The 11,386-nt window shown below is 37.2% G+C and overlaps 2 protein-coding genes across 2 annotated transcripts; both read right to left on the bottom strand.

Annotated features, from left to right (window-relative positions):
* Positions 1–511: 511 nt before the first annotated feature.
* On the bottom strand, positions 512–5,271 carry LOC135960000 (uncharacterized). The gene is made up of 3 exons (XM_065511170.1): positions 3,448–5,271; positions 835–921; positions 512–715 (listed from the first exon to the last, which is right to left on the bottom strand). The coding sequence occupies exons 1-3, from the start codon at positions 5,269–5,271 to the stop codon at positions 512–514; spliced, it is 2,115 nt and encodes a 704-aa protein (XP_065367242.1).
* A 2,971-nt stretch (positions 5,272–8,242) lies between these two features.
* On the bottom strand, positions 8,243–10,114 carry LOC135959998 (uncharacterized). Its single transcript, XM_065511167.1, has one exon. The coding sequence runs from the start codon at positions 10,112–10,114 to the stop codon at positions 8,243–8,245; it is 1,872 nt and encodes a 623-aa protein (XP_065367239.1).
* Between the last annotated feature and the right edge of the window lie 1,272 nt (positions 10,115–11,386).

The raw sequence follows: 11,386 nt of genomic DNA, 5'->3' as shown, positions 1-11,386 counted from the left end.
ATCCTCGTACATTGTTCTAATGATTCGAGTTATTTTCTGGGATACTCCTTTTCTTCTCAATGCTTTCCATATGCTTTATACGGTTCAATTCAAGCTTCAATCGTGAATTTTTTATTTAATCGAATTCTAGCCTAAACCTCTGCTTTATAAAGTTAAATTCTTGTTTCAATTATATTTCGTTTTTTATTCAAATTCTAGCCTTAAGAGCTGTTTTATTCTCCTATTCCTGGATCTAGAGCAGAGCTACGCAAAATAGGGTCAGTCTAAAGTGATTTTCATAATAGCTAGCTACTTCCTTCTCAAAGGAAGTTTATTCTAAAGCATGAAACATCGAATCATCCTTGAGAGTAGAAGGAAAGCCGTTGGTAAACTCTTGACCCAGGTCAAATTTCAAGGAGAGGAATATGATAAGACATGTGAGCAATTTCAGAGTCCCGTTTGTAAATGGGATGTTTCATACTAATCTTCATAAATGCCATTGTCAAGGGTACCGGTTTCAAATCAATGACTATCATATGAACATAGCCCATAAAAGGGCGTCCAATTGCCAAAAAGATGTGAAGTCGTATTGTGAGGCAGCCAAAATTAAATCCTGCAAAGGTTTGGCCAAATGAGAGTCTCGCTGTAGGGCAAACACATGATAGTAGGGACCAATACATATGGATGAAAGCCGGAACAAAGGTTTCTTCAAGTAAATATAAGCAATTTCAGTGTCCTGTTTGTAAAAGAGAAGTTTCATACCACTCTTCCTGGATCTAGAGTTGAGCTACGCAAAATAGGTTCAGTCTAAAGTGATCTTCACAGTAGCTAGCTAGCCTCTGTTTCAAATATTACAGTGCACTCTAAAGCATGAAACATCCAAACATCCTTGAGAGTTGAACTTGAGATAAAGCTGTCGGTAAACTCTTTATCCAGGTCAAACTTCAAGGAGAGGAATATGATAAGACATGTGAGCAATTTCAAAGTCCTGTTTAAAAAATGGATATTTTCTGGATGTAGTGTAGCGCTACGGAAAAGAGGATCAGTCTAAACTGATTTTCATGATTGCTTTCTTACAGTATTTCAGCTATTTCCGTTCATTCTGAAACCCTTGATCCGGGTCAAACTTTGACATAAGGGACCTGCTAAAACTTCTAAACTATTTTTGTGCCTCTTTGGAAAAAAGAAGACAACTGTTCCTGGTACTAAAGGACAGCTTCGCAAAATAAGGTTATTCTAAATGTTAGAACTTGGAATTTAAGCTGTCGGTGAACTCTTGATCCAGAACAAACATTAAGAAGATGAATGTGATATGTCTTATTTGACGTGTCTACAAAATGGAAGGAGTTTCAATTTCTCCTTCCTGAATCTAGTGCTGAGCCACGCAGAATAGGGCAAATTTAAAGTGATCTTCGCGATTGCTATCATCCAGGATTTCTGATATTTCATTTCACATATCCAATCATTCTTGGAATAAAAACTGCCGGTAAACTCTTAATCCAGGTCAAAGATTATGACGTGAATTGTCATAATACCTCGGATCAATTTCTGTGTCTTATTGGTGAAAGGAAGTATCTACCAGATATGTTTCCTTCTCCTCTTCCTGGATCTGGAGCACAGCTATGCGAAAGTGGTTAGTTTTGTAGTGATTTTCTTCCAGCATTTCCGATTCTTCATTTCAGTTCTCTCTAAAGAATGAAACATCGATTTATCCTTGAGGATAGAACTTGAAAGCAAATTGGTTGAAAATTCTTGGTCCTGGTCAAACATTAAGGAGAGGAGTGTGGTAATATTTGTGACCTGTTGGAAAAAAGAAGCATCGCATCTCTTTCATTCTCCTATTCCTGGATCTAAAGCACAGCTACTCATTAAACCAATATGAAGTGATATTCACGACTGATATCTTCCAGTATTTTTTATATTCACTACTGCTATCTTCCAGTATTTTTTATATTTCAGTTCACTCTAAAGCATGACACATCAAATCATCCTTAGAACTTGGAATAAAAGCTGTCGCTAAATGTTAAAAAAGGTTCTTTGACCTGTCTATAAATAGCAAGGAGATGTTTCAATCATCCCTTCCTGGATCTAGAGAAGAGCTAAGTACACAGGGATACTGTGAAACATCGAAACATCTTCGAGAGTAGAACTTGAAATAAATGCTATCCTTAGATTAAGCACTAAGGAGGTTAGATTAGGTTCCATGGGTAGACACTCTTCAAGCAGCTCACTTGGGTCCATTAAAAAAAAACCGATCCTTAGATCAAGCACTAAGGAGGTTAGGTTAGGTTCCATGGGTAGCCACTCTTCAAGCAGCTCACTTGGGTCCATTAAAAAAAAACCTGATCCCATTGTGATACCCAAGGGTTAAACGTCTGGGTATTAATTATACGGCCATCGTTTCCAGGCTAAACCAACCAGATTCTCTGATGAAAGAGTAGATTCGTCTAAGACTCAATCTTGATAGCTCATCTAAGCATGATAGGAATGGTAATCCGAGGATGCGTTCCCTCAGGTTTATCAGAGACGGGCATTGGCAGAATAGGTGGGACACCGTCTCCTCCTCTTCTTCCGTAGGCCCAATCTCCTAGCATGTGTCCCAATTATACAGTGTCCTGTAATGAATGAAACAATTAGCCTTATTTGCTCACGACGAAATTCTATAAGTAGATTCGTCCTGTTGGCATCATATACGGGCCAAGTAGATCTCGTTATAACACAGGAAGACTCATTGGTCCACCTGCTTTGTGCAGATTCATATAGTATCCGCTGAACAGCCATCTTGCAATTAACAAGGGAAATACCAGAAAAGGGATCGAACTCTTCATCATCCATTATCGCCCCCCTTTTGGCCAGTTCGTCTGCTATACAATAACCCTGATTTCCATCGTGACCATTATCCTAGAATGTCTCGCTATCTCATTAAGGGATACATGGCATTCCTCGGTTAACCTATATGTCGTGAAGATATCCGCTATTCCGTTAACGGCAGCCTTGCTGTCAGTAAATATGCATATATCACCAGATATTCGATAAAACCTCAGCCAGTTGGATGCACGTTTAATGGCCGCAACTTCCGCTTGAAGAGCCGTACAGAAGTTAGGTTAAGCACTAAGGAGAGAAGATTGGAAAAGGAAAGGAGCAACGAAGATGTTTCATTCTCCTCATCCTAGATTTAGAATATCAAGATTCTATCAGATGAGTTAAAACAGCTGTTTATAGTCATTCTTAATCAAAAATTCGTCTATCGAGATAAGGAGAGATTGAAAATATTTCAAGACAAGTTTGATGATGATATGGATTTTAGTTAACTTTTAATTCAATATTCTATTAGCTTCCTGAACTTCCATTCACTTGAAATAATAAACACTTTTCCATTTCTTGTTTGTATAATATTCAATAACTTTATTAATACCATCAATATAATTTATCTATTTTAACTTTAAGCCACTGAACTCCTTTCTTTACACTATCCTTAATAACACTTAACTTCAATTCCAAAATAAACGAGCAGCCGGCCAAACCCAAACCCAACCACCATATAAGCCAAATCCAACGATAAAATGCCATTGTCAAGGGTACCGGTTTCAAATCAATCACTATCATATGAACATAGCCCATAAATAAGGCATCTAAAAAGGCGTCCGATTGCCAAAAAGATGTAAAGCCGTATTGTGAGGCAGCCAATATGAAATCCTGCAAAGGTTTGGCCAAATGAGAGTCTCGCTGCAGGGGAAACACATGATAGTAGGGACCAATACAGATGGATGAGAGCCGGAATAAAGGTTTCTTCAAGTAACGCTGCTGTTTGTTGAGGAAAAGCCAACGATCCGATTGTATACTATAGCCATATGAGCTATTAAAACGATCACGATGTTTATCCAATTCGCCTTTGGTGCTAGCAATAATTAAATCCAAAAACTTTTGTGAAAAGTTCATTTCTTTCAGTTTCTCATACTCATAATCCATCATCATTATTTGCAAATTGGCAGTTATAACATCCTCCACCGTATGGATTTGTGGCTGGGCAGTGGGCATGGTTAAGTTACTGGTCATCTTGGAATTGTACATGTTGGTGAGAAAGAAGCCCATTATGAATAGCATAATAAATAAGAAGCGCAAACGTATGTAGGGCAATGACAATAGCTTTATAGGAGCTATGAGTACAATCGAGCAGATAGCCTGAAGAAATGATAGGCTTAGATCTCGTTCCCAGGAGGGAGTACACAACCATATGCCCACTGTTATGTAGAATACACTAAATAATAAGAGATACCAGGAATAGGATTGAAATGTACTCTGCAAATACACTCGGTCGGGCGAACGATTCTGATAGGGCACCATGATACACCAGTCATTTATGCCCATCGGATAGCTGGCACCCACCAGGCTGGCTATCATGGCAGTATAGGAATTGACACCAATCTCCAAATCTTTTTCCTCTACCATATGAATAATGGACCTTATATCCAATGCCTCCAGGTCCGGCTCCTGCTTAACAGTGTCATTGAAGGTGGCATTGATGGTTTTCACAAAGGCAATAAACAATTTACCCGAGACTCCACTAATTTCATTTCCATTCTGATCACCAGGTGTTTTGGACATGCGAAATACTCTGGGCAAATCATGACGCACCATGGTCTGCACTTCATAGCCTTTAAAATTGAGCGAATAGTCTACAAAGAAATCTGTGGCCGTCCAGTTATCAGTCTTATTCACAATATTCTGTATGGGATAAGGATCAAGTGTATAGATGTTATTGCTGATGGTGATGAGCACGGTATTAAGAAATTGCTTCTTCCACACCCAAGCGTACAACAAACGTATGCCATCATAAATTATGGTATATTGCTCAAATGAATTTGAAAACTCATCCGTTTTCTTTATGGGAAACAATATGAATAATGTTTTTAAAAAACGGACACTCTTCAAACTAAAGGCCGCCAACTCCATTATGGGATCATCCCTCTCCGTGGTCAGTATCAAACACAATGAAGATGTACTTAAAAATCCGGCCATTTGACTGGGATTATTGATGATTAATATCATGGGAGCGGTGGGAAAAGCATCCCAAAAATCCTGGAAGAATATGGTTGCTGTATCCGTGTCTCTGGCCAAACGTTCCGATATAAAGAATACGAAATTTTTAAATCCATACAGCTCTTGTATACTCATCACCAATTCTATGACCAGCGAATTATTAACCATCTGCGGATATGGTAGTGTTTCGTTGTTAAACAAACTGGCTGAAGAGCTGAGCATTAGTAGAGCCATAGTTGTGTTCAAAATCATGTTGCAGCTATTCTGGAGTACGTTAAACGACTAATGATAGCTGGAGTTGTTCTTATTTAAATGTAAACATGTCCAGTTATTTGTGTTTCATATAAAATTTTAAATTGTAAATAATACATACAATAGTGTCATGATATATTTGTGGAATTTTTAATTAACGTGATAGTAACGGATGGTGGTGGCAGAAGGCCTTTTGCCTAGTTAAAACTCATTCTCTGCCCAATGGACTAGATGATAGTGTCCAGTACACATAAATTTGAGGCTTCTGGGTTCAATTCCCGCCAAAATACCCCCACAGCCCAATAGGTTAGATGATAGTGCGCTGGAATGTCAATCTCTGAGTATTGCGGGTTTAATTTTCACTAAAGATAAGTGATGGATTTTGAGAATGAGGAACTGGAAGAAGAACGATTTGAATAATCGCAAGCATTAGCATATGCTTTGATAAAATTGACCAGCAATTCATTATTGAAAACTTTTTAAGCCAACCTCGTTTAGCCTGGTAAAAAAATATAACTGCTAATAATTCATTTTATATAAATGATATGTTTTATTTTATGATAGTTTTTTTGTTTAATAGTAGGCGTAGAAGTGCATAAGATTTAGTTTAGATATAACAATTAGTTAGACATACTCGACATTCATTTAGCACAACTTAATAAATAAAGGGTGTTTAGGTAAATAAGTGAAATAAAAGGAAGAAAGGCTTTTTTTTCAACTTTCAAACTTTTCCTTGTAATAGAACCGGAAACCCTCAACAATCCTGGATGTACTGGAAAATATATAGCAAAGTGAGTCGTTGTACTTTTTTTCAGTTCGAATATAGTTCTGTTCTAGTTCTGTTCTGTTCTAGTTCTGTTCTGTTCTAGTTCTGTTCTAGTTCTGTTCTAGTTCTGTTCTAGTTCTGTTCTAGTTCTGTTCTAGTTCTGTTCTAGTTCTGTTCTAGTTCTGTTCTAGTTCTGTTCTAGTTCTGTTCTAGTTCTGTTCTAGTTCTGTTCTAGTTCTGTTCTAGTTCTGTTCTAGTTCTGTTCTAGTTCTGTTCTAGTTCTGTTCTAGTTCTGTTCTAGTTCTGTTCTAGTTCTGTTCTAGTTCTGTTCTAGTTCTGTTCTAGTTCTGTTCTAGTTCTGTTCTAGTTCTGTTCTAGTTCTGTTCTAGTTCTGTTCTAGTTCTGTTCTAGTTCTGTTCTAGTTCTGTTCTAGTTCTGTTCTAGTTCTGTTCTAGTTCTGTTCTAGTTCTGTTCTAGTTCTGTTCTAGTTCTGTTCTAGTTCTGTTCTAGTTCTGTTCTAGTTCTGTTCTAGTTCTGTTCTAGTTCTGTTCTAGTTCTGTTCTAGTTCTGTTCTAGTTCTGTTCTAGTTCTGTTCTAGTTCTGTTCTAGTTCTGTTCTAGTTCTGTTCTAGTTCTGTTCTAGTTCTGTTCTAGTTCTGTTCTAGTTCTGTTCTAGTTCTGTTCTGTTCTAGTTCTAGTTCTGTTCTAGTTCTGTTCTAGTTCTGTTCTAGTTCTGTTCTAGTTCTGTTCTAGTTCTAGTTCTGTTCTGTTCTGTTCTAGTTCTGTTCTAGTTCTGTTCTAGTTCTGTTCTAGTTCTGTTCTAGTTCTGTTCTAGTTCTGTTCTAGTTCTGTTCTAGTTCTGTTCTAGTTCTGTTCTAGTTCTGTTCTAGTTCTGTTCTGTTCTAGTTCTGTTCTAGTTCTGTTCTAGTTCTGTTCTAGTTCTGTTCTAGTTCTGTTCTAGTTCTGTTCTAGTTCTGTTCTAGTTCTGTTCTAGTTCTGTTCTAGTTCTGTTCTAGTTCTGTTCTAGTTCTGTTCTAGTTCTGTTCTAGTTCTGTTCTAGTTCTGTTCTAGTTCTGTTCTAGTTCTGTTCTAGTTCTGTTCTAGTTCTGTTCTAGTTCTGTTCTAGTTCTGTTCTAGTTCTGTTCTAGTTCTGTTCTAGTTCTGTTCTAGTTCTGTTCTAGTTCTGTTCTAGTTCTGTTCTAGTTCTGTTCTAGTTCTGTTCTAGTTCTGTTCTTGTTCTGTTCTAGTTCTGTTCTAGTTCTGTTCTAGTTCTGTTCTAGTTCTGTTCTAGTTCTGTTCTAGTTCTGTTCTAGTTCTGTTCTAGTTCTGTTCTAGTTCTGTTCTAGTTCTGTTCTAGTTCTGTTCTAGTTCTGTTCTAGTTCTGTTCTAGTTCTGTTCTAGTTCTGTTCTAGTTCTGTTCTAGTTCTGTTCTAGTTCTGTTCTAGTTCTGTTCTAGTTCTGTTCTAGTTCTGTTCTAGTTCTGTTCTAGTTCTGTTCTGTTCTGTTCTAGTTCTGTTCTAGTTCTGTTCTAGTTCTGTTCGATTAATCCTTTATTAATGATGGAAACATTTGATTTTCCTTATATTAGTAATTAAGGTTTGTTCTATCTTCCTTTTAAAAGACACTTGTATTTGCATCACCATGTTTGTGTACTAAACTAGGAAATAAACGGCAATTAAAATTGTAAAAAACTATTATTAACAGGCTGTTTGTTTACATTTTATGTAGCCAGTTTAAACTTTAGCTAATTCACCCTGTTAAAAACTAACTGTCAATCAATTACAGTGTTGCCTGAAGGCATAAAGAAAAAGATGGGAAAAAATACGTTTCAAAAACTTCATTTGGTATAGAAATTTTAACAAAGTCTAGCATTTAGCTGAAAAGTAGTGGACTTCTACAAATTTAAAAGCCCAAATGTCAACACCAAATCGTTCAGTCATGTCCCAACATTTCAGTTGACGTGAGCCAATATAGCTTTCGGTTTTAGGAAGTGAAAATACCAAATTGAGCACCAAAAACTGTTGCTTATTTTGAACTACAGCCATGCTGTATGGCATCCTACTCTAACATTCCAGGAATTAGTTAACTTTTAAGACAATTTTCTACAAGCTTCCTGAACATTCACTCATTTGAAATAATAAACACTTTTTGTTTTTATTGTATAATAATCAATATCTTTAATAATACCTTCAATCCAACACAAAATTTATAATTTGTCTCTTTTAACTTTAAACCATTGAACTCCTTTCTTTACACTATCCTTAATAACACTTAACTTCATTTCCAAAATAAACGAGAAGCCGGCCAAAACCAAACCCAACCACCACATAATCCAAATCAAACGATAAAATGCCATTGTCAAGGGAACCGGATTCAAATCAATCATTATCATATGAACATAGCCCATAAACAGGGCATCGGCAAAAGCGTCCGATTGCCAAAAGAATGTCAAGCCGAATTGTGAGGCAGCCATAATGAAACCCTGCAAAGGACTGGCCAAATGAGAGTCTCGCTGTATGGGAAACACATGATAGTAGGGACCAATACAGATGGATGAGAGCCGGAATAAAGGTTTCTTCAAGTACCGCTGCTGTTTGTTGAGGAAAAGCCAACGATCCGATTGTATACTATAGCCATATGAGCTATTAAAACGATCACGATGTTTATCCAAATCGCCTTTGTTGCTAACAATAATTAAATCCAGAAACTTTTGCGAACAGTTCATTTCTTTCATTTTCTCGTACTCATAGTCCATCATCATTATTTGCAGATTGGCATTTATAACATCCTCCACAGTATCGATTTGTTGCTGGGCGGTGGGTGTGGTTAAATAACTGGTCAGCTTGGAATTGTACATGTTGGTGACAAAGAAGCCCATTATGAACAGCATTATAAATAAGAAGCGCAAACGTATGTAGGGTAATGACAATAGCTTTAAAGGAACTATGAGTACAATAGAGCAGATAGCCTGAAGAAATGATAGGCTTAGATCCCGTTCCCAGGAGGGAGTACACAACCATATGCCCACTCCTAGGTACAACACACTAAAGAATACAAGGTACCAGGAATTGGCATGAAATGCTCTTTGCAAATACAAGTGTTCGGGCGAACGATTCTGATAGGGCACCATAATACACCAGTCATTAATGCCAATCGGATAGCTGGCACCCACCAGGCTGGCTATCATGGCAGTATAGGAATTGACACCAATCTCCAAATCTTTTTCCTCCACCATATGGATAATGGCATTTATATCCACCGCCTCCAGGTCCTGCTCATGCTTAACAGTGTCATTGAAGGTGGCATTGATGGCTTCCACAAAGGCAATAAACAATTTACCCGAGACACCACTAATTTCATCTCCATTACGATCTCCAGGCTTATTTGACATGCGAAATACTCTGGGCAAATCATGACGTATCATGGTCTGCAATTCATAGCCTTCAAAGTCTGCCGAATAGTCAATAAAAAAATCGCTGGCCTCCCAGTTATCAGTCTTATTCACAATATTCTGTGTGGGATAAGGATCAAGTGTATAAATGTTGTTCCTGATGGTGATGAGCACGGTATTAAGAAATTGCTTCTTCCACACCCAATCGTACAGCAAACGTATGCCGTCATAAAATATGGTATATTGCTCAAATGAATTAAAAAACTCATCTGTTTCCACTATGGGAAACAATATGAATATTGTTTTGAAAAAACGCACACCCTTCAAACTCAAGGCCGCCAACTCCATTATGGGATCATCTCCCTCCGTGGTCAGTATCAAACATAACGTGGGTGTACTTAAAAAACCGGCCATTTGACTGGGATTATTGATGATTAATATCATGGGAGCGGTGGGAAAAGCATCCCAAAAATCCTGGAAGAATATTGTTGCTGTATCCGTGTCTCTGGCCAAACGTTCCGATATAAAGAATACGAAATTTTTAAATCCATACAGCTCATGTATACTACCCACCAATTCTATGACCAGCGAATTATTAACCATCTGCGGATATGGTAATGTTTCGTTGTTAAGCAAACTGGCTGGTGAGCTGAGCATTAGAAGGGCCATTGTTGCGTTCAAAATCATGTTGCAGCTGATGTGGAGTACGCTAAACGACTAATGATTGTTGGCGTTGTGTTATTTAAATGGTAACATGTTCAGTTATTTGTATTTCATTTAAAATTCAAGTGGAATATTTAAACTATTAAAGTTTTGATTGTAAATAATACAATGATGTCGTGATATATTTGTGGAATTTTTAATTAACTACATGTGAGAGTAAAGGAGAGGGTGGTGGGAGAAGGTCTTTTGCATTTTTTTGCTAAGATTTTTGAAACACTTTCTCAGTGTAATACTAGATGATAGCGTTGTGGACTAGCAGCCTGAGGGTTGAGGGTTCATTTCCCACCAAAGACCCTGAGTGCTTCTGCAGAGCTGCCAAAAGGCTTCGAAGTTTGAATATGTTTAACAAATTATGTTTATGATGATGTCTACGAGTATAGGAAACTGAAAGAAATTAACAATTCCCAAAAGTTTGGGCACTTAATTGTTTATAAGAACAAGTTTGTTTTGGATAAAAATCACGAACAGGTCCTTTGGCTGCTGCATTCAATTGGATCTCTGGGTTTTCCTGAACCTGAACAACAGAGCTATTTAAAAAAGGTTTTTAATTCGGATCTCAACCATTTGTATTGAGCCCTACATTTAGCCAAAACTTTGGAGAATTTCTTTAAGGCTGCCTCACAATTCGGTTAACAACACTTTGGAAATCTAGAGCGCTTGAAAATGTTTTATTTATTGGATTGGAAATTCCAGAGTTTCCTGAACCAACAAATATTTGTAGTGGACCCTATTAGCATGTTTTTCCAATACAACGAGACTCTCATTTGACCAAATATTTGCAGAATTTCATGCGGGCTGCCATTGGAAATCTGAAACCTAAAGATGATTGAATTGAATCCTTTGCCCATGACAATGGAATTCTATCGTTTAATTTTGGGTTAGTGGGTGTAAGTATTGGTTTAAGCTGGCTTTTCGTTAAGAAATGTTGCCTACAAGGCTCTCTAAAGTTGCGATATGCTGCAGAAAATCTTGTGTTTAGAAAACAGGGCAGAATAGTTAAGGCTGAACCTTCTTAAAGACAAAAAAGTCTAACAAAAATAGGAGCTCAGCTCTACGTTAAAATGACTGGAAAGTAATTTCTTAATATTTTTATAAAATTTTTCTGGCTTTGAAGTTGAAAGATTTTATATTACAGATTTCGAATAACTTAAATTTCCAAATGCTTTATCCACAATTAATTTATAGTTCGAACAAAGAAAATCCTCTACAAATCCTCTGCTACAAATCTCTTTATAA

The sequence above is a fragment of the Calliphora vicina genome, chromosome 5, assembly GCF_958450345.1.
Source record: "Calliphora vicina chromosome 5, idCalVici1.1, whole genome shotgun sequence".
NCBI lineage: Eukaryota > Metazoa > Arthropoda > Insecta > Diptera > Calliphoridae > Calliphora > Calliphora vicina.
This window is presented reverse-complemented; position numbering and strand designations above follow the sequence as displayed.

Bases quoted from the DNA above. Each gene is read 5' to 3' on its own strand.
- LOC135960000 (XM_065511170.1), bottom strand. From the start codon at position 5,271: ATGATTTTGAACACAACTATGGCTCTACTAATGCTCAGCTCTTCAGCC. The intron at 922-3,447 runs GTAAAGAAAGGA...CTCTCCTTGAAG, and splicing joins TAAGTGTTATTAAGGATAGT to TTTGACCTGGATAAAGAGTT. The intron at 716-834 runs GTAATATTTGAA...TTTTACAAACAG, and splicing joins TTCATGCTTTAGAGTGCACT to GACACTGAAATTGCTTATAT.
- LOC135959998 (XM_065511167.1), bottom strand. From the start codon at position 10,114: ATGATTTTGAACGCAACAATGGCCCTTCTAATGCTCAGCTCACCAGCC.